The 21,901-nt window shown below is 53.9% G+C and overlaps 1 protein-coding gene across 5 annotated transcripts; it reads right to left on the bottom strand.

Annotated features, from left to right (window-relative positions):
• Positions 1–367: 367 nt before the first annotated feature.
• Positions 368–17,830, bottom strand: EGFL7 (EGF like domain multiple 7). Of its 5 annotated transcripts, none has more exons than XM_064676735.1 (10): positions 17,023–17,381; positions 12,889–12,957; positions 7,866–8,051; positions 6,125–6,247; positions 5,817–5,929; positions 5,206–5,301; positions 3,767–3,931; positions 2,837–2,901; positions 2,352–2,514; positions 368–678 (listed from the first exon to the last, which is right to left on the bottom strand). In XM_064676735.1, exons 3-10 carry the CDS (start codon positions 7,943–7,945, stop codon positions 656–658), a joined length of 828 nt encoding a protein of 275 aa, XP_064532805.1. In that variant the 5' UTR covers positions 7,946–8,051; positions 12,889–12,957; positions 17,023–17,381; the 3' UTR covers positions 368–655. The 5 variants fall into 5 exon arrangements, with proteins under 5 accessions (XP_064532805.1, XP_064532807.1, XP_064532803.1 ...); XM_064676733.1 differs by lacking the exon at positions 368–678 and adding an exon at positions 15,799–16,094 and having other exon boundaries at positions 685–2,514; positions 17,023–17,391; XM_064676737.1 differs by lacking the exons at positions 12,889–12,957; positions 17,023–17,381 and adding an exon at positions 11,007–11,180.
• Between the last annotated feature and the right edge of the window lie 4,071 nt (positions 17,831–21,901).

Here is a 21,901-nt window from a genome sequence, read left to right as displayed (position 1 = left end):
GGTTTGGTGACTGAGGGGCAGTGGGGGGTCCCTGTCCCTCGCTATGCCCCCCAGGCAGAAGGGCTGTGCTTCTACTCCCCAAACCACAGGGATGGGCACCCACTCCCTGTACCCAGTGCAGGGACCATGTGCACCTGTTCCCTGCCATGACATCTCAGGGCTGCAAGGACTTGTCCCCACCTTTTCCACGTGACAGCAAGTCGGGGCAGTGTGGGGAAGCACTGCCCTGCTCAGGCCAGGCCTGTGCTCTGCAGGGCAGGCAGCACAGCCAGCCCTGTGCCCGCTGCTCCCTGGGAGAGCACGGCCTGGCATAATGCTAAGGAAAAGCCAGGCAAAGCTAAACAAACTCAGCTTCACACACAGGCAGTCTGGCACAGCCAGGCACTCGTGGCACGAGGTAAGGCATTTATTTGCTGCCTCTCCAGCAGGAAAGGGGGAGATGTGGAGGGTTCGGAATCCAGTTTGGAAGTAACTGCGTGACCTTTGATAAGGTGAGCTGGAAGAGAAAATTATGGAGATGCTGATGGGAAACCAGCCTTCTCCTGGTACCATGTGCCTTCCTGTAGATGATGTGGCTTTGTCCCCAGCCTGGGGCTGGAGAGTGAGATAAGAGCTGCGGATGCACTCGGCTTGTTCCAAGGCCTCGGGTGTTCAGCTAGAGTTCATTCTTGCAGGAACCTGGAAAGATGGAAAAAAAAGAAACAATTCAGCAACATCCGTAGCCTGGGTTTGGTTTGTCTCTTTCCCAAGCAGATTGACCTTAAACCTCTGTGAATATCACCCACACTTGCAGCTTTCCCTTTGGCAAACAACCCTAGGCTAGCTCTGTCCCACCACACTAGGGAGTGTCACTCTCACCTCCCTGGTGTGTCACAGTCCTTGCCTGGGCCCTGCGTGCAGTGTCCCAAAGCTAATTCAGACTTAGAGAGGCCAAAGTGGTTATGGCTTCAAGAGCTCTCCTCTGGTGCCTTTGCTGGTGGTTTAAAGAGAAAGTAGTTTTTCTTGGTCCTTACACACACCCCCACTGAGCAGCTAATTGGGGAGTGCAGTTTTATTGTAGCATTCAGTTGTGAAATGCTTCACCAGGCACAGAACGTGGATGGCTGAGTAACTCCATGGGATGCCCTGTGAGCCCCAGGGCTTGCTGGAGTATGACAGGACAGTTTTGTGTCCTCCAGGGACTTGCAAGACCATGAAAAGGAACAAAAACAAGTTTTGCTTGCTGGAACAGGCTTGGCAAAAATTAATTTCAGCACTTTGGAGTCATCCCTTGGAATAAATCCATGTTACCTTGTGATACTGCTCACATTCCTCAATGCTGTCACTAATAATATGTACAGAGCACTACTAGGAAACTCAGTCTGCTGGAACACTCCATGGTTCTGATAATTACCCCTTTCTGAGATGCTTTTTAAGTGTCTATTTGCAACTACTTTGTCTTCAAACAAGTTCTTTGAATTCTTTTCCATCTAAGCCATTACTGAAAGCAGTGAACTGGGACTGGATATGCCCTGAACCAGTTTCTCTTTAGTCTCCTGCCACGAGCTCCGGGCTGTTGCTGCACACCAGCTCCTGAGCTGGCCCAGCCATGCCTAGTTTCTGGAATTATTTAATGGGAAAATGAGCTGCAAAGAGCTCCCTATCAAAATAAAGTGTTCACATGGTTGTGCTCTGCTTGGAGTCAAACTGCCACTCTCCAGAGCACCACAGGGCCATGAGGGGATGCTGCCCCTCTCTGTGGTGCCATGGGGGGACATGCCAGGCAGGACCCCCCCACCTCCAGCCACTTCACCCATGGCAACTCTCACTGAGGTCTCTTGCTCAATTTGCTACTTGGGAGACCCTCTCTGGTGCACTGCTTGGTCTGTAGGCTTCAAAAAGAAATGCCCAAAACTTCCCAGGCTCGTAAATCTGCCAACTTTTGCACGCTCCCTAAATTTCCCTGATTGACTTCTTGGACTGTTAATTTCCTAAGAGCTGGGAGTTCTTTTCTAAGGACCAAATTACAAGGATACAGGAAGGGACTGCAGCCACGAGGTGCTGATTGCCAGACGTGACCCACTGCTCACAGTGGCTCCCTCTGCTCTGCCCTGCAGCCACGTTTCCTTGTGCCAACCTTACAATTTTTGGCTGCTACATGGGCAGTCAGATGGTGCAGCCACAGAAACGGCTTTGAAATGAAGCTAATGGGCTGTTTGTGTTCATCTTTTATTAATTGCAGGCTGCTGAGCTTGAGGGAGATCTAGATTAACAGTGGCATATGTGTTACTGATCTCGCTGGCCCGCATCTGCTCACTGTGGCCAGTGTGGGTGGAGGGAAATCCTTCAGCCCTGATTTTCCAGGCACTTACACGTTTCCAGCCGCTCCTCGAGGAAAGAGATCTGCTCGCTCAGGGAGTCAATTCTGTCCAGTTGCTGGAGGGAGTGGGACAGTCGGCTGATGGGGTCTGTGCCGACGTCCTCTGGCGCTGATGGCATGAGGTTGTGGAAAGGGGCCAGCACCAGCTGGAGTTTCTGTGGGGAGAAGGGGAGCCATGAGTGTGTCCCCCCCACACCAGGAGGACCTCCTGAAGGAATGCAGCACCCACCAGGTCAGGCTCGTGGGGCTTTGGTGGTGTTCAAAGGGCTGCTGGGCTGGAAAAGCCGCGGCGTGGGTGTTGCCGGCAGCGTGGAGCACAGCTGGGATTGCTGCTGGGATCGCTGCCGAGGCAGCACTGTGTTAAAAATAGAGCTGGGGAAGAGGGAAACCCTGGCTGTGAACAGCCCGGGGTGGGAGCTGGCTCAGCACAGCCTTGAGCAGCAACAGGGCAAGGCAGAGGGGTGTGCTGGAAGTCACCTGCTCCAGCGCTTCCACTCGGCTCCTCAGGTCGTTCATTTCTTCCTTCACTTCATTGGAGGGACCTGAAAAAGTGACCAGGGGAAGGTCAGTCGGTAAAAGCCCATTGCCCAAGGTGAAGTTGAAGGTGCTGGGGAGAAAGACATCTCTGCAGGGCTCAGGCCAAGCTCTGCTGTTTTCCCCTGCCGTCTCAGTGAGCCCCCAGAGTCTGCCCTGCCGGAATCAGGCCCCAGAGCATCAGCTGGATTCAACATCTGCTGCAAGCACTGGCATCTAGTCCAGCTGCTAATGGCACAGGCTTCTCCTGCTGCTGGAGCACCTGCAACAAAGTGGGGGATTCTTCAGGTAATGGGGTGATGCTTGAAGGACAAGGTGTCTGGTGGAGCCTGGCCTTTGGCACCCATGTTGTCAGAGAGCACCCAAGTGTGCCCTGTCCCACGGTGGGCACAAGGAGTTGATCCTGCTGAGGGCCCAGGACAGGGACAAAGGCAGGCATGGCACATGCAGGCAGTGCCCTGCTCTCCCAGGTGTTTGCTGCGTGATGCCCGTGCTGGCCACAGCGCATTATTACTCACGGTACGAGTTTGAAGTGTCACAGCGCGTACCAAAAGTAATAATGGGCCGTCACCAGCGCCGCTCCTCGAGGCTCCGGACCTGCCCTGTGGGAACGATGATGGTGATGGAGAGAACAGGCACATCCTGGACACCACAAGCCACAGCCAGGCTGTGTCACTCTCACAGATGGATTTGTGCACAGGGGAAGTTGTTTGGGTGGGAGAGGGACTCCTGGGCCACCGAGAATAAAGCCGAGGGGTTCTCTGGCTGTTGTCCCCTATCCGGCCACAGCTGCTCCAGCCAGTGATGCTGAGTGTTAACCCCAGCTCTCTGAAGGCCCAGAGCAGCTGGGGCTGCACTGGGGGGACAGGTTACCTGCTTGGCTGAAGGTGTCCACCTCGGGCACTGGCACCAGGGGCCGGCAGTCCTTGTCATCAGCAGCGAGGGCAAAGCCATCCTGGCACGTGCAGCGGTAGCTCCCGGCTGTGTTGATGCAGAGCTGGCTGCAGCCATGGCTCTGGCTGGCACATTCATCCACATCTGAAACACAGGAATGACTCAGTGAGGGCAGGAGGGATAGGGGTGAGTGGCACAAATGGCTTAGGCATGGGGGGCTGCAATGGAATTCCAGCAAGTGTCCCCGGAATGTGCTGGTGTTTGTGCTGGGCACAGCTCTGGGTGTCTCAGCACCACCAGCATCTGGGACAGCCCAGCTGGATAAACCAGTGCTAAGCCCGAGGGGGATCTGGCCTCCTCCCTTCTGCCCACTCCCCCCACAACAGAGCCAGAAGCAAAAGCTGTGGTCAGAAACGTCCCGGCTCTGGCCAGGCAGGCGCAGGCAGCGCCCGGCTCTCATCCTGGATTTACGGCCAGGGTTTTGGTTCCAGCCAGCTGTGGTGAGGAGCCATCAGCCTTTCAAGTGTGTACAAAACCCAGTAACCTCTCCTCACACGGGGGAGTTATTAGAGCTGTTCCCACAAAGCAGAATTAGCTGAACCGCTTCCCACGCCCGAGCACTGTTTTAGGCAGTGGGAAAATCTTTTCCTCCTGCACTGGAGCTGGAGCTGTCAGTGATGGGCTCAGCTCTGCCTAGCCCAGCATGGGTCAATGCCACACACTCCTCCTCTGCCTCACAGGAGGGTGGAAAGCTGGGAGAAGCTGGGAAATGCCATGGCAGGGGCTTTGCACCACTGGTGTGCTCCACCCTGCCTGATTTCCCTGTGCTGTGAGGAGCATCGGGCTGCTCCTGTGCTGGAGAGGAGCCTGGTTCCTGGAGACTGTCAGGCTTCCCTTCCACCCCTGGATATTTACAGATTTAGTCCCTGCAGTAAATGGGTGTCTTAGTTTACAGGGAGAGTTTACAAAGCCTGGGAGAGGGAGGATCACAAGCACACAACCTCGGGCCAGCCCCACAAGGTTTCTGTGCTGCAGAAAGGCTCTTGCTGGTGTGCTCACAGCTCTGCTCACTCTGACCAGAAGCGGAGAGAAAATGTGGGTGCCGGGACTGCACATGAGGACTGGGAGCACTGAGGCAGCCAAAGGGAGCTCCCCTGGGAGCCAGGCTTCCCATCCTTTCCTGGCCAGACCATCAGGCATCAGTGTCATGGAGCGACACATGCAGCTGTGCATGTGTGTACACCAGGCACATCCCAAGGTCTGGTAAGGAGCCACAGTGCTGGTCCCTGTCCCCACTAAGGGGTCGGTGCATGGTCAAAGGACAACCAAAGCCCCATGGCAGCAGCTCTGATGCTTCCCAAGGCGAGCTCTTCCAGCAGCAGCACAGGGAGCAGGGAGAGGAGTGACATGGCCAGTACCTGTCTGGCAGGCTCGCCCTGTCCAGCCGGGTGGGCAGGCACATCTGCCAGGGAAGGTGCAGCTCCCGCCGTTCTGGCACGGCACCCAGCAGAGAGCTGTGAGAGGAAACACCAGCACAGCGTCACCCAGCAGTTCTGGGGGTCCTGAGCTCCCCCCTCCCACCCTGGATGCAACACACACACTGCACACCTCAAAACACACACCAGCACCAGCCCAGGGGCAGCAAAGACAGAGGGAGGAGGGTGATGGACTGAGCTTGTCAGGGGATGGACTGACTGCTGCTGTGGTTTGCATTTGTGGACTCCTGAAAGCATTTCTCTTCCATTACTGCTGATTTATGTGGAAAGGAATTACTCACTTTATTTATCCTCTGTTAACTATAGAGGTAATGAGCGATCCCAAAGGAAAAAGGCCCAAGAGGCAGCAGAGAAAGGCTGGGAATTAATCAGATATTGAACTGCATTTGGTTGTGACGTTTAAAATTTAAATGCTTTCCTAGAGGGAGAATCCACCTGACAGGCAGAGTGTTGGTGAATGAGAGAACTGGTCCTGGGCTTCCTCCAGGAACACGAGGGATCTGGGGATGAGCACTGGTCCAGCAACCTCTTACCTCTGTTACAGCTGAGCGTGTGAGTGTTTGCTCTGCTCCAGCCGGGACAGCATGAGGCCACGGGCTCGGGCAGCTGCCTGTACCTCTGCCGATAGGCAACTCTGTAGATGGTCCTGCAATGCAAGGATGGGGCTGAGCTGGGTGCCAGAGCACCTTCCCCAAGCCTCCATCCCATTCCCTGCACTGGCACCCACCACCAGGCACTGGGAGCATCGTCCCTTTGGATCGAGGCAGGACTGACCCCTCCCACAGCCCCCCCAGTTGCTGCCACACTGGGAGCAGGTCTGTGGCACAGGCAGTGCCCTCACCTGTAGGTGCTGCAGACACGGTGGCCCTGGCAGGTGGTGAGGTAGGGCTGGTAGACGGGCTGGACGTGGGACTCGGTGTAGACGCCCGCCCGGCTCTGCGGCGCCGCGGCACAGACCCTGCGGCTGAGCAGAGGGGACAGGGTCACATCTCACCCGCCAGGATGGGGCCTGACAGCCCCTCTCTGCAGAGGGTGAGTGAAACAGCAGTGCCTAATTGCCCCAGTGCCCTGGGAGGCCACTTCAAGCTGTTTTGGGGCACTGGCCCAAATCTGGAGCACTTTGGGCTGTACAGGCACTTCCCCCCCTGCCCCTGTGCCAAGACACTGATGCCTCCTCGAACATTCACCCAGCACGGTCCCTCTGTCCCAGGGGAGCAGTCAGGACTCAGATTTAGGGATTATTTACTCGTTCCATTCATCATCTCCCTTCCTCTAAAATTACTCACTTTCTGGGGGGATTTTTCCTTTCTGAGACTTTTGCATTCCTGAAACAGATGCCTCTCTGGTCACTAAGAAATTAATGACTTCATAGGCAGGGTCAGGCTCACCGCAAAAAAAAATAGAGGCTAGATGAAAGGGGCCCTCCAGCCTTCCTAAGATATCCTAAGATAACTGTTATCCAGTCAAAAACTTTCCCAAGGTTAACAGCCAAAGTGGTCTCGGTTAAATACCCTCTTTTTCAACATTTTTCAGCCCAAGCAGGTCAGTCCCACTGAGGAACTCATCCCCTCATCTCAGCCTCCCAGCTCAATTAGAAACTAAAATAAAAAGCCTGGGAATTAGCATGGACATCAGATGGCTTCCATTAACTCCAGAGAACTCCTCTCAGCCTCGTGATTAATGTTATAGAAAATGCAATTTTTAAATGGCAATTGTTTGCTTTGCAAAATTTAGAATAAAGCTCTGGTTGCAGCCTGTGCGTGAGAGTGAGGAATTCAGCTGTGGTTTCAGAATGTGAAAGGTTTGATGCTGGAGGAGCCTTTCAGTGTAAAAACAAACTTTGTAGAAAATGTGAGCTGTATCTAGAGGTGGATGTTGAGCTCCAGCTCCTCTTGGTTGGGGAAGAATCTGGGGCACTGAGCTCTGGGCTTCCTCTGATGCAGTGGGAGCTGAGCTGTGCCTGCCCAGCCTATACTGGGATCCCGAGTGCCAGGTCAGACCCTTTTCCTGGAAAGGGAAGGGAAATTGCTGGATTTGTAGGATCAGGGACCACAGCACCATCCCGGGGAGCACAGGGCACAGCAGGCACCAGCCCACCAGGGCATTCCACACCCGTGTCCCCTAGATGTTGTGTCCATCAGAGCTGGGAGCTGCATCCTCCTCTGATGGGAGCTGCATCCTCCTTTGACAATTTTTTCACAAGGCTCAGCTGCTGTGATTGATAGCAAGATTTCACAAATATTTTTGTGAAGGATGTGCTTGAAAGAGACAATAATAATAATAATAATTCCTGAACAGCTCAGGGCCTGATCACCTTTTGACTCTCACGGACAAAAAGCCCAGAGTGTCTTTGTGTCCCTGCCTGGAGCTAAACGGGCATTTTCTCTGAGAGGTTTTTTAGCTTCAGTGACAAAGCAAACAACCAGCAAAGGGCTGCCAGAGCCTTTTTCCACCTCCTGACCAGCCCGGGGAGCTGCCCATGCCCATGCTGGCCAAACAGGGCTCTTCACCTGGGGAGGATGTGCCTCACCATGACATGCACACGGGCACGCCTGGGAGGTGCAGACAGAATGGGGCCTTACCCTGCCCGGGCAAAGCCATCGGTGCTGGTGGTGCTGAGGATGAGGAGGAGTCCCGAGAGGAGGCAGCTGAGGTGGCACATGTCCTGTCCCTCCCACAGCACCCCGGGCTGTGCAGCACGACCAGCTCTCGCTCTTCAGTGGGATGTGCTGCCTCCTACCACATGTCCCGTCCTTCAGCGTGGAACCCTGCAAACAGGAGAAGAGCAGTGTGAACATGCATGTCCTTCCCCAGCTGGTGACATCTGACACACCCCTGGAAAGGGGGACACACCCCTGGAAAGGAGGGAGCTCCTCCAGGCACAAACCCACTTTTCCCCACTCATCTCAATATTGTGGTGGTGATTTACCCCAGGGGATGCCTGGAGAGGCTCTCACAGCACCAGGGTCCACTCAGTCATGTGTTGAGAGACAGGGAAGGGACCTGTGTCGCCTGAAACACTCTGCTAATTCTAGGCAGTGAGGGCAAAACAATGGCCCCTAATTTCTTAATCCACACAGCATTGTAAAGCTGTGTTTTCCCACCACATAACACACTGAAATCTGATCTTCTTCTCTTTAAAATACAAGTTCGTGCCAGAGAAAAGTGCTGCAAGGGCCATATGTACCGTCTGCAGAGTCAGATCTGAGCCGCAAATAAAGAGCTTTTGATTTTCTAGCCGAGGACAAACATGAAACAAGGCAGAAGAAGGTCAGTAACAATATCTAATTTAAACAGTATTGCATTTAAACAAACCAGTTGGCCTCCGGATGGCAGCAGCTGAAGGAGGAAGAAATAAAGAAACCCACCTTAAACATACACAAATTAAAGAAAGAATCTGTTGTTCTGATTAAACCTTGAGAAAAGGGAGGCAACACAAGAAACCCCCTTCTGAGACTGGAAATATGGTGACTGCAAACCAACTTGCTAAAATCCCCAAGTGCTCTGGGGTGGGATTGGACTGGAAAGTTGCAGGTGGATCCCCAATCTCCATTAGGATTAATTCCTAACTCTGAGACAACTTGTTAGGGATAGCCACCATATATCTGTAGACCCTGCAGGTCTCAAATCCCTCCTCCGAGGCACTCAGGATCATCCTTTCCTTTGTGTGGGTAGAGAAACTTAAACATGGAAAGATGGAGACTCACAACTGGAGAGAAACCAGCCTGCTCCCTTCCTGTTCCTTAATATCAAACATCAACTATCAAATGTCAAATATCACAGCATATTTCCATGCAAGCCCGATTTTGAGGATGTAAGGAGGATTTTGGTGCTATAGAGCCTATAGTCCTCCATTCTCCTCCAAACATAGCAAAAAACTTCATCTCCTAATGACTGATTTATGGCATCTCCACCACCAGGAAAGCAAACCTTGCTTGACCTGCAGGAAGGTTTTTTTAAAAGTAGTGAAGAAGCCTTTTTTTTCCCCAGTTCTCCTGGAGACATCCCAAGGACACTGGTGTACAGACACACTAACTCCCCCCTGCTCCGCCAGCCAGCTTTTCCCAGGGCTATACTGGGACACATATTTTCCCTACAATCTCAGATCCCCAGGCTAGCAGTGCTTCTTCTGAAGTCTCTAAGTCAAACTCTGCCAACCATCTCCGTCCTCCCACAGGATTCCCGTGGCTGCCATTGGAGCTTTCCCTGTGGGGACAGCAAGAAATGCAGGGCACGAGCCTAAAATACAGACGGTTTGTTTTTTCACTTTGAAATGGAGCAGCACTGCCCTACCTCGAGTGTTCAGAGGATCCCTCTGGGTCATAAAACTATGGTTGCTTCATACAAGAAAAAGTTGCAAAAGTGCAAAACATGATAGTCTATACTTGTCTTTTTTATAATTTTATGAAAATCAGCCTCTTTATAGCCACTGAAGATCTTCCAACCTGTTGCCACCACCTATTCTAATATTGCTCTTTTAACACATATAACCCAAGAAACATCTTTTTATGATTAAAAAAAAAAAGAAAATAGTTTTTGGTCACTGCCTTTGTAGTCCCTCAAATGAAGAGGTCTGGCAAGTGAAACTATGCAGGTGCCTCTAAGTTTCTGCTGTTTCAGGAGTCAGCAAAGCCTCCTTGGCTGGCCACGTGCTCCTGTGAGTCTGGGGATCCTTCTCCTGCCAGCCAGAAACATTCCTATAGCTCTCCTAACTCTGCTCTTGCCTCACCTGCCACAGCTGCCAATGGCAAACACAACCCACCGCACAGGTGAGCAGCACTTTGTGCAGCTCTGCCCATGGAACCAAGACTAAAGATCCAGCTGATGGCAGCAGGAGGAATCGAGCTCTGTCTGCAAAGGGATACGAGACAATCCAGCCCCTCGGGAGGATGCAATAAACCTCACAGGCTGCACTTTTCCCAACAGCCTGGCCTGGTTCTGCAGGTGAAACCGTGGCTCCAAGCCGTGTTCTGGCCCTGGCCTGTGCCCTTAGAGCCAAACCCTCCTGGAGAGGGTCTGCACCAGCCGCAGGGGGATGGATTGTTCCTTACAGACACCTCCAGCTGTTCCCTGCGCAGGCTGGGATGCGGCACCGCGGGGCACAGCACGCGGTGCGGGCGGGATGGAGCGGGACGCGGGGATGCGGGCATTATGGAGCGGGGAGAAGGGAGGGGGAACGGCGGAGGGGACTCCGGGGGTACGGCACGGTGCGGCGGCACACAGGGACACGGGACCGCGGGGGCTGCAAGGACACCGTTATCACGCAGCGGCTGCGGGGACCCGGGAATCACGGAGCGGGCTGCGGGGACCCCCGGAGGCCGCGGGGGGCTGCGGGGACGCGGGTGTCCGAGGATCTGCACGGACCCGGTGTCCCGGGGGGCTGAAGGAACTGCAGGGACGCGAGTATCCCGGGTGTCACAGCGTGTAAAGGGACGCGAGTGTCCCGGGGGGCTGCAAGAACTGTAGGGACGCGGGTACCCCGGGGGGCTGCCAGGACGCGGCGCAGGGATGCTCATCGCGGCCGAAGCAGCCCCATCCCCGCTCCCCGGCACTGCCCGCAGCCCCGCAGCCCCTCCGCCGGCCCAGGGCCCCCCCCGGCCGCCCTCCCAGCGCTGCGGTACCGAGCCCCGCTCCGCCGACACCCCCCGCCCCTCCCCGCCGGGGGATGCGGCCGCGGCCCCTCCGGCCGTGCCGAGCGCCGGGCGGTGCCCGCCGGGACTCACCGGTGGCGGTGCCGGAGCCGCGGAGTCGCCGCCGCGCCGCGGCCCCCCGCGCATTTCCTCCCCCGGCCCGAGCCGGTCCCTCCGCCCCGGCCCAATGAGCTCCCGGCGGGGAGGAAAGCGGAGCCTCCCGGCCGGGGGGAAGCGCCGGGGCCCGGGGAGCCTCCGCCTGCCCCCGCCCCGCCGGCCCCCGCCGGCCGCCACCTGCCCCCGGCGCCCCGGGAACATCTGGGGACACGGCAAGACCGCCGGAGAAATCAGTTCTTGCGGGGGGGGGAGTCATGCGGGGATAGGGCAGGACCCCCCCAGGAGCCCAGCCTGGGGTGGTGGGACACGCTGGTGGTGCGCCCCGTGAGTTTTCGCTGCCTCTGATGGAGACGGGATTGCAGGAAACCCCTGCCCTGGATTGATCTGGAGCCTTACCTGGTGACCCCACGTCAGGCTGAGCCCCTCAGCCCCGGTGTGCCCCACACTGCGAGGACACGAGGTCCCTGAACCCCCTATGGCCCAGCTCGCCTGGGTGGGCAGGGGATTATAGCAAGAGGGGGAGATCCCAGCGCAGCCCCCGGCCCCTCGCCCAGGGGTGTTCAGACTCCCCGGGGAAATGGTCCATCGCCAGTGCAGTGCCCAGGGCAAATTTATTTCTCTTTGCTAAAACATATTGTGGCTGGTTCCGCACTCCCCACGAGCACATATACTTTTAAGAGGAGACGTGTTTCCCTAGGTTAGAGACCTGGTCCACAGCCTCCCGCCGTGCCCCGTTAATCCCTCTGAGCTCATTACAACAAGTCCTGCAGAAGCCGGCAATAAATTGCCAGGACAGGGAGGCTGGTTTTCAGCGAGCCCTAAAGGATGATTACAGGATTCCTTGGAGGGCCCCCCAGCTGTGGAGCCATGTGAGGATCGACCCCGAGAGACTCCCAAGGGTGACACACTGGGCTCAGCTCCGGCTGGGCAACACCTGCCCCGGGACAGCTCAGGCAGCCCATCCCAGCTGCCTACAGGCTGCTCCTCTTAAAATGCCCAGTTATTTATCAAAGCAGTTCGGTTTGTGCCAAATTGCCACTTGTTTTGTCTACATTTTTGTCTGGAAAATTAGAGCACAGAGGCTTATTGTTTTTCAAATGACTTAGGCGCCTGCCCATGCACAGAGCCATTCTTGAAGATAGCGGGGATCTGATGTGCGAATGAATGGCAGGATACAGCCCCCTGGGAATATTTGTTCCCATTAAGTTTTGTAATTTTTTCGAAAGCATGTAAGCATTTAAAGGAAATATTTACCAGCTAAACAACAATGGCGCCAAAAGAGCAACTGAGATCACTGGCCCATCCCCTCTATTTCCTCAGGGATACGCTGAGGCCGCTGATGGAACTGGAGCTGTCCCGGGTCGTGCTGCACCCCCCCGGGAAGCTGATGGGTGCTGGTGTTCTGGAGTAGGGCTCCCCGTGTGAAAGGAGTTTTGGTGGGATTGTCCCTGAGGAAGGGAACAGAGGGGAATCCGCTCTGGGATGTGCTGGGATCCCTCCCAGCAGCAAAGGAAAGGCTTGCTGGTGCTGGTGGAAGCACAGCTCCACGTTACACAGCATCTCGTACAGCACAGGCGGGGTTGCTCACCCTGTGGATCCATCCTACCTCCCGGGAATGATTTCAGCTCATTTAATCTCCTAAACACGAAGCAGAGGCAACTTTTCCCAAGAGCCTTGAAGGGACGGTAATTATCTTGTTATGCCGAGAGTGTTACTGTTTTTTCTGGTGTACGGGGGAGATGAACAGAGCTTGAATTATTGCCTAATAATTGCAAAATGCATTTGGAAGCCAAGGGAAAGCTTCTCCATCCGGCCATGCTGAAAGCACAGGATCTCATTTTGCAGCCAAGGCACTCACCTTGTCCACGGTGCTCCATCATGTGTCCTGGGCAGGGATCCTTTCCTTAAGGAGCATCTTGGTTTCTTACTGTCAGGACAGAAAAAGCCCACTGTTACACTCCCCTTGTCAGGCAGGCAGAGACCAGTGACCCAGCCCTTGCCCATGATGGACCTGGTGTGGGATGCCCTGGACACTCCCAAAGGTGTGGAGCTGTGGAGGATGAAACATTTGTGGAGTGGGGTGGAGGATGGAAGCAGGATCGCGACTCCCTGTGGCACTGGCACTGAGCTCACACCGCTGGTGTGCCAGAGGCACGGACACTGTGACACTGTGGTAGGGCACAGGGAGGCCCTAACTGCTTGGGAAACCTTTGCCTGAGTCCCTGGGATACCAAGCATAAATTTGATGGTGAGGAAGAGGATGGACTCATCCTTCAGCTCTTTGCAGGACACCACCCAGCACAGGACCAAGCACACCACCTTCCAGGGTCCCCAGTGGGGCCTTCTCAGCCATTAGGCAATTATTCCCTAAGTGCACTGAGCATTTTAAAATTCTGCCAGTATTTTAATTGCAAAATGTTTGCTTCGCAGTTCCATTTATTGGGTCAAATCTTTGCTCAAGCAAGTGCCCGTGTCAGCTGCTAAAGAACTGCTTATAGCCCATTAAAAGAGCATTTAATCCTCTGCTCTTGGGGAGGGTTCGGTGTCTTATGTGCTAATATTCATTATGCTGGGAGGAAATCCCCCAGGACACTGCCTGGCAAAGTTCCCTTGGAAGCAGGAGTTATGCCAGTTCAGAGTGGGGGAAGATCAGATCTGTTGGCACTGTTAAGGTCGGTGTAATGAGCTTCTGACAAAGGCAGCAAGGGATTTTGGCTCCTGCCTGCAAAGCTGTCTGAATTTGAAGTCCTCCCTTGACCAATGTTTTACATTTTTCCCCCACAGCTTTCTCCCTCACACACTAGAAGTGTACTCCCATGACTTCTAATATTAATGCCTGTCTCCAGGCCAAGAAAGAAATGTTTCTGCCCAACCTCCCTCTTAGATTTAACAATGTCAAAACCTCCTTGTCTCCCACTGGTTTTACCACCAGCGTGAGCTGTGAAGGACACTGAGTGCTGGCCTGGAGCAGGTCTCAGGCTGAGCACTGGGCTGGCTGCAAAAGTCAGATTTTCACCCACCCTCCTGTTTCCTAGAGCCTGTCCCACAGACCTGCCAAGCCCAGTGCACCTGCCTGGGCATCCAACATCCCCCTGAGAGCATCTGTGGTGGATCAAGGCATGGAGCTGTGGGCTGGAAGCGGTCCCCTGTGTGATAGGAGAGCTTGGAGGGTGTGAGGTATCTGGGGATGGGGGGACTTAACTTTGCTCTGGCTCTGTAGGCACAAAAAAGGAATGATAACAGAGGAGAATTAATAGGAGGTCAGCACTAAAGTCCCACATCAGAGAGGAGCACTTCCATCCCATCACAGAAAATGGGACGTGCCCAGGCACACGAGTGCTGCCCCAAACTGGGGCCAGAGGTGCTGAAATGGCAGATGGATGGGGGGACAGGCAGGAGAGTGACACACATACAGATGCAAAACCTTTCAGCTGCTACAAGCCCTGGCTGACCCCGTACCTGCTGTGGACAATGGGCTCTCGCTGGCCTCTGCGGGGGTCTGGCACAGAACTGGAAGCACTTGCTAAAGCAATAGGAATTTTTGGTGCTTCTCAAAAAAAGGGGGGAATGGCTTTTCCTGTTCTAGGACAAATTCTTCTGCTCAGGTTTTTCATAAGGCTGTTTGTAAACTTTACACTTGAGTTGAGGCTTTGGAGCAGCCCCTGCTCTGCAGAGCTCTGTGAGGAAAACGACCTCCCACTATTCTATTATGTCCTATATTGTTCTCAGCTGCGTCAGCTGCAGACCAGTTATCTCAGTGGAAATCTAGATGAGTCCACTGATGGCAGTGGGATAAAAACAGGTCAAACCAAGAAAGGTACTTGGCCTGTAGCTCTCAGTCTGTTGTCACCAGTTGCCCAGGGCTCTGTGTATTATAACTGAGACTGGAGCCCCACAAAGTGGTATTTTTTTTGCCTGAGTAAGGACTTAACAAGCATTAAGTGTCTCAGGACAGGTGTGTTATAACTTAAGGTGACCATGGGGACAACCAGCAGCCGAGCTGCAGCTGTGCAAAAACAAATGCAAGAACAGGGCAACATCCCATAGCTAGGTTTATTTTCCTTTGCATGCACACTTGAGCTCTTATTTACATTTAGAGAAGGCAGCAGTGGCTGCAGTGTAAAAACTGGGAAATGATTCATCCCACCCAGGAATAAACTGAATTTTGCAGCTTTCTGTGAAATTTCCCTGGCAAAACACGGCATTAGTCAGCAGGGAATGGTCCCCCACCCCACTTCCCCAGTGAATCACTCCAGAGGGGAGCATGGGAAGTGCAGTGGGATAGCTGGGAGATGCAGGACAGCTTGGTCCCTGAACCGTGACCATCCTAGGGAGCAGCTCAGCAAAGAGCATTTCCCACAAGAAATGCTCTGATTTTTGCTCTGATTATCCTTCTCTTCCAGGAGAAAATCTCCAGCTCCAGGAACCTGTACTAAGCAGAGCTCCTCTCTGCCCTCACCTCCCAGGCTGTGAGCAGGACGGGGATCCAAGAGCTCCCTTCGGGAGAGAGGACAGAGCAAAAGAAAACATTTCTGATCACCCCCTTCTCTTTGCAGAGATGCTTTTCTTTTCCTGTCCGGTCTGAGACCTCTCCCCTGGTGTTTTGCCATGCCCCCCTGCTGCTGGTGGGGCTGTGAGGCAGGTTGGTTTACCCTAATTTGTTGCAGTTTGTAAATCTGCCTCCCCCGGGCCAGCCCCATCTGCAGCAGCAGAGCCTGGGAAATACCTCAAATGAGCCTCCAGACCAGATTCATTTTCTCTTTCTTACCTCCAGGGAAACTTGTGAGAGATGGTAGTGGAACAGCAGAGAGGGGGGAGTAACTCCATCGGCAGATCACAGGGAAGAATACTGAGACTCTGCCAGGACAGACTCCATGTTTTCCACTCCTGCCCAGAGGTGGATTATTTTTGAGGATGCTCAGGATCCAGCCCACCACATTTGGACTTCTGCCTCGCACAGCTTCCCAATCCAGTCTTAAATTGATTTCATCACTGACAAAGCCATGTTGTTTCTTCTTATTTTTTATTCTCTGCTCAGTGAATTGATTCCACGAATGTTAGACCCTTGGAAAAAGTATGCTGGGTTATTTCTACTGAGAGCATTCACTGGTGTGGTTCTGCTCCATATTCCCACCCAGCCAGCCAGTGCCTGGGTATCTCAGCTGCTCTTTTATCCCAAAATACAGGTAGCTGAAAACAGACAGCATGATAATCAGCCGGCTCCGTGGCTTTGCTGAGCTCCTGGCATGCACACCCGGCACGCTCCAGGCTCGGCTGTTAGGCAGGACAAAGCCTTGGTGTGACAGGCAGGAGAATCCCTGCCCACATCCCTGTCCTGCCCCTCATCCTGCCTGGATTTGGGGCTGAATTTGGCAGCACAGAGAGGAGAGCAGCAGGCAGGGAACACAGGCAGAAGGATGGACAGTGCGGTGGTGTATCAGTGGTCAGAGAGCAGGCAAAGGAAAAAGGGAAAGAGTAAAGGAAAGTGAAGAGATTTACTAAGAATTTGCAGCCATCTCACAGGAATTTGTGCAAGTGTTTGCAGCCTCTACACGCACAGGAGGTAAAATTTACCCGTGGAGTTCTCTGCTCCTGGAAAACATCCTGAGTGCCAGTGGGGTGAATTAAAAATAACAGTGCTGGAGGCTGAGCTCCTCTCTGAGCAAAGCAGACAGCCTCACCAGGAGATCAGATGGAGGATGCTCTCCACACCTTTCTGCTTAAAAGGATGCTTTACACACCCTTGTGCTTTGAAGGATGCTTTACACACCCATGTGCTCCAAAAGATCCTTTACGCCCTTGTTTGCTCCACGCTCCTACCATCATCTCTGCCTGAGCAGGGGCAAAAACACCCAGAGCCCGCAGGGTCTCACCTGGCAAGGACACACTCCCGCTGCCCCAGCGCCAGCCCCACATCCCATCCCATCCCATCCCATCCCATCCCATCCCATCCCATCCCATCCACCCCATTCCCATTATGGCTCTACAGTACCTGTGGCACCCCACTGTCCCCCGCTGCGCTGGGAGCAGCCCCAGTGCTGTGCTCCCAGATGGCTCCCGGTGGCCATCCCTGCCCGGCCACCCCGGGTCCAGCGGGCCCAGGCACCTGCCCGGTGGCCCCGGCATGGCCAGCTGCCGGCCACGCACAGGCAGGAGGTGGCTGCTGAGGTGGAAGGGCGGCTTTTTATGCTTTTCTTCCTGTATAAATCAGGCCGGGGATGGACAATCCCAGACAGGACTTCCTGTGTGTGTTGTGAGCTGATAACAGGCGCCGCGAGGAGAACAAACACGGCCGCCCCGCACCCTGAGAGGGAGAGGGGCTGAGGGGCGGCACCCCCACACCGTGACCACCAGGGATGGACACGGGGGGCTGAAACAGAAAGGAGGGAGACACGAGTCCCCGGGGACACAGGGAGCGACAGGGCGGCTGCCCGGGCTTCCTCCTGCGCCTCTCACCAGGCGTAAGATGGGTTCCTGCCCCCCGCCCTCCCACCTCGCTGGGGCACATTTCGGCAGCACCCACCACAGACACCACTCATTCCCCTCAGAGGGGGTGGATCGGCGATAAGTGGGGATCCCCATACTCCCTCACAGCCCGTGCCAAGCATGGCGGGGGTGGCGGCCATCTTGTCATGAGGGGCCGTGTTGGTGTTACGCACCAGCGGAGCGTGTTCTGGGGTATTTGTGACCCCCTGAAATTTGGGTTACAGCACTGTGGTCAGTCAGTTTGCTGGATGGCTTGTCACCCCCGTCACACTGTGCCTGTGTTGGAAAGGAGTGAGGTACACGCAGTTTGGGTGACAAAACCTACAGGACGTCACCCAGCAAAGATGGCGCCTTCAGGGCCGGGCAGCAGAGAAGCATGAAAACAACTGCCCTGGTGCCCTAATTTTCAAGCCCATTCTGGGGCAAAACTGATTATAATTCCAAATTTAATACACGTGTATGTGTGACCTTGGTTCTGGGCGACCAAAGGAGGAACAACACAGTTTTTAATTGGATTTTGAACCTTTGATCCAGACCATGCTAAGAAAGGAGACATTTTAGAAGCATGAAGGCTGTGGCGGTGGCAATTATATGTCAACCCTCAAGACCCCCACGGCAGCCCGTGGGTTCTGCCCCTATCCTGGCAGAGCACATGGTGTGGGTTTAGGGACACGTGCCATGTGGGGCTCCCCTGGAGCAGGGCTGTGTCCCTGGCTCGTGCCGCACGTGCCGGGGTCCTCCCAATTGTGCGCAGGCTCACGGTGAGCACAGGATTACTCCCACCCTGATTCAGCAAAACAGTACTCTGGGCAAGTCCCCTGGGAGTTGCAAAATATTCCTGTGTTTATTTACATAAATGCATGGCTAAAGAAAGCCCCCTCTTGTTTTCCTTGGCAGACAGGGTTTTAAAGGCTGCTTTCTGCTGCCCATCATCCTCTCCAGCAATAGGTGATTGTATACATCATGTGCTGCTGGCAGCAAGCATTCCCAGCTGGTGGATTCTGTGGGAGCACACCTGTCCAGGGGAGTCTCCTCGAGGCAAAAGAGTGTGTGTGTTTGTGTGTGTGTGTGTGTGCTCGGTTGTGCATGAAATGCTGTTGTGCACACATTAACCTATAGGGAGGGTCTATCTCCCTGTGGTTTTCTAGTTGGTGATGAGTTTTAAGCATCATCTCCCTGTGGAAAGGTACAGGGTTCACACAGATGGCACGTGTCACCTGTGAGATGAGGCAGCGCTGGATGCTCCGTTCAGATCAGAAATGCTGAGCACTGGGAGCTCAGGTCCAGAGCTGAGAGCTTTCTCCACCATCAGCAGACACACAGGCTCATCCCTATAATGTGCAGAGCCTTCTCAACAGCTCCTGGAATCCTCCCGAAAACACTACACTCAAATTTTATCATCTGAAACAACCACTGCTTGGTCCTGTGCCATCTCTCCCGTGTCCTCTGCCCTGGGATGAGTGCAGGTCACAGGGCATGACAGGGACATCATCCACCCACACCTCCATGTGCACGCAGAGCCAGGCACGGAGCGGAACTGCTCTGGCCTCAGCAGCGGAGCCGCAGGAGTGAAGCGGGATGTGTGGAAAACGTTTCCTGTTTACCCAGTCTTTGGAGTCCTCAGTAATAGCTGTTGGAGTGGGAATTGGTCAGCAGGGGCCATATGAATGGGTGTTTTTACATTTGAAATCGTGACGCCTCATCTTGCAGAGCCGCCACTGTCCTCCCGGGGAGGTCGGTGTTGGGGGAAAGCCTGGGTGTCAGCCAAGGCTCAGTTATGGTGTGCGAGAAGGAGGGAGGGAGGGAGGGAGGGAGGGAGGAAGCCAGAGGGTGTTGGTGCTGCACACTCGGCCATGCTGGCCATACGCACAGTCCTGCCTCTGCCTGCACTTCCCATTGTCCCCCAACCTCCTGCTGGCATCTCCGCTGGGGCTCTAGCTCCCTGGCAGCTCCCAGCCCATCCTGAGGTGACCTTTTGTGTAGCCCACGGTGGCAGGTGGCAGTGGACCCACCAGAGCAAAGCACGCAGATGGGCAGGCAGCCCCAAGCCGGGACACGTGTTTTCCACAGGCTTTTCCAAAGGCCGTGAGCCCCCTCCACCACTGACCTGCTCCATGGCATTCAGGGCCTGTCAGGCGTGAATTGAGTAGGGGGATGGAGTGGGCTTTAGGCCAATTAGTGTGGCATGCTGTCCTCCTGTCAGCTGATGTGGCTGCTGTTGAATACACCCTGCCCACTCTGATCCCTTTAAGGTTGAGGCTGTGTTTGGTGTTTTCCCCCACGGTTTTGCTGCAGGAACTTTTACATGTCTTTTTTTTTTTTTTTCCCTCCAAGTCTCAGCTGCTCCTGAGAAACCAAGTCCTTTCTGGTTTGTTTTATTGGCCTTTTTAGGCTGCTCTGTGCCAGCATGTGCTGCTTACTGTGATGCTGCAGAGAGTCAGAGACACAACTACCAGGGCAAGACCCCCAGCAGCCACATTTCAATAAGTTCTTTACATTCCCTATGCTCCCCACCATCCCCTGGATGAGCTGCACCCCACTCAACTCATCCCCTCACTGCTGTTTCTTGTGAGGCACCTGGTCTTAGATGCCCAGATCTCACAAGATCCTGGGGACATGTGGCACCTCTGAACCCACTTGGCCACTCTCCAGTCTGTCCTTGAGGTGAGGATGATGGGGAAAACAACAGGGAACAACACTGGGCAGAGTCCAGCCCGGAGATTACAATGTGCCTCCCACACACGGGGCAGGATGGAGGAGTTCTGAGGATGCCCTGGGAATACCCGACAGTGCAGCCGTAATTAATCAAGTTCAGAGATTGAATTCTTCATTAGTGCTTCTCACTGCGCAGGGAGAGCCTTGGGAGTCTGTCAGGCATCCACAGCCTGGCTGGGAAACACATTTGTCTTCTCCTGCTGGAAACTTTCTATGACAAGGAATTTCATCTGCGTTTTGCAGAGAATGTTGTACATTTCAGAGAAATCAGAATTCAGGAAAAAAGTTCCTCCGAGACTATCCCAGCTCCAAAATTGAGCTTTGAACTTTAGAGCCTCGAAATGTGAATGATTGGTTGACATTGTGTTTTTCCCACTCGAATTTCCCTAAAGGTTCAAAAAAATGTTGTTAAACAAAACTTCATTAGTGCAGTGTCTGGGGAGGACCTGAACCTGGGCACGTGATGCCTGGTTTGGGATGGGGCCATGCTGTGGGGTGATGAGCTGAGAGGACCAACAGGCTCCTGTTTGCAGAGGGGTTTTGGGGCCCTCTGCAGCCCCATGTCCAGTGGGACCCTCCCCTCAGTCACAAAGCAACAACACTGAGGAAGGCTCTTTTGGCAGAGCTCTTTGGGGAATATTTGTTCCCTGAGCTCTTTGATTATTAGTCTTTTCAAAAAGGTCTTTGATTATTAGTCTTAAAAAAAAAAAAAAAAAAAGAGAGAAGAAAAGAAAAATGGTAAAGAAAAGATGCTTTGGGATAGCTGCCTCTGCTGAGTCTTCCTCTGTTTCCAGCTTGCCCAAAGAACTTTGCATCTCTAGGTTTTTATCTCACAGTAAATGCTTATTTTATCTCTCACAGTGAGAGTCAGAGACTCCTAATTTTCAACACTTGGGAAGCACCCTGCAATATCCTCCAGGGATGACTGGATCTGCCTCTGACCCAGAGGCTGCAGATGCTGTTGGAGCGTGGCTGGATCTCTTCCCCAGGCAAAGACATTCCCTTTGTGCAGATCTCTCATTCCTCATCAAAGTCTCCACTTTTGCAATAAAGACATTTTTCAAGGTCTTTTGACATCTGTAAGGCCTCCCCTCCCTCCCACTTGTACTAGCAGCTGCTCATTAACACCAAAAGCTAATTGCTACCCATATGTTAATTAGATATTCGACATCATATTGCACAAGGAGTTGGGGTTGTGATGACAGAAAGCTGGGAGTTGACTTCTGTGATGCTGACTTTAAGTAGTGCTTCTTACAGAAGATTGGCAGGTGGAAATAAGCCAAAGCAAAGGCTCCATGTGGGACACAGCCCCCGGCCAGGGAAACATTTCTGTTGCAAGCAATGCTTGAGCACACGCTTAAAGCCCTGCACGTGCTCCTGTGCTTTGTCAGAGGTGTGGGGGAGTTTGTGCCATCAAGGTCAGCCTGTCCAGGGCCATAAATCAACTCCAGCAAAATTAAGACTGGCATCAAGAGATCAGCCAGACCTTACTGTGAAGCACATTGTCCATCTGCACTTTCCTGAATCAGAGTGACCCCAAGACACTACTGAAGCACCAACACCTGCAGCCCCAGCTGTAAGATGGGAGTAACACCGTGGTGGGCAGTTTCTGTAAGACCAAGGTGAGCAGCTCCCACTCAGGTGGGCTGAACAACAGCCCAGCCCTTGCT

Source organism: Pseudopipra pipra, chromosome 20, assembly GCF_036250125.1.
Source record: "Pseudopipra pipra isolate bDixPip1 chromosome 20, bDixPip1.hap1, whole genome shotgun sequence".
NCBI lineage: Eukaryota > Metazoa > Chordata > Aves > Passeriformes > Pipridae > Pseudopipra > Pseudopipra pipra.
The sequence above is the reverse complement of the archived record's forward strand: the minus strand, read 5'-3'. Positions and strand labels throughout refer to the sequence as shown.

What these genes read in the sequence shown, in the direction of transcription:
- EGFL7 (XM_064676734.1), bottom strand. Translation starts at nt 7,945, where the DNA reads ATGTGCCACCTCAGCTGCCTCCTCTCGGGACTCCTCCTCATCCTCAGC. An exon ending in CGTGTCTGCAGCACCTACAG is followed by an intron (nt 5,930 to 6,124) that starts GTGAGGGCACTG and finishes CTTGCATTGCAG; the next exon opens with GACCATCTACAGAGTTGCCT. An exon ending in GAGTGGAAGCGCTGGAGCAG is followed by an intron (nt 2,515 to 2,836) that starts GTGACTTCCAGC and finishes TTCTCCCCACAG; the next exon opens with AAACTCCAGCTGGTGCTGGC.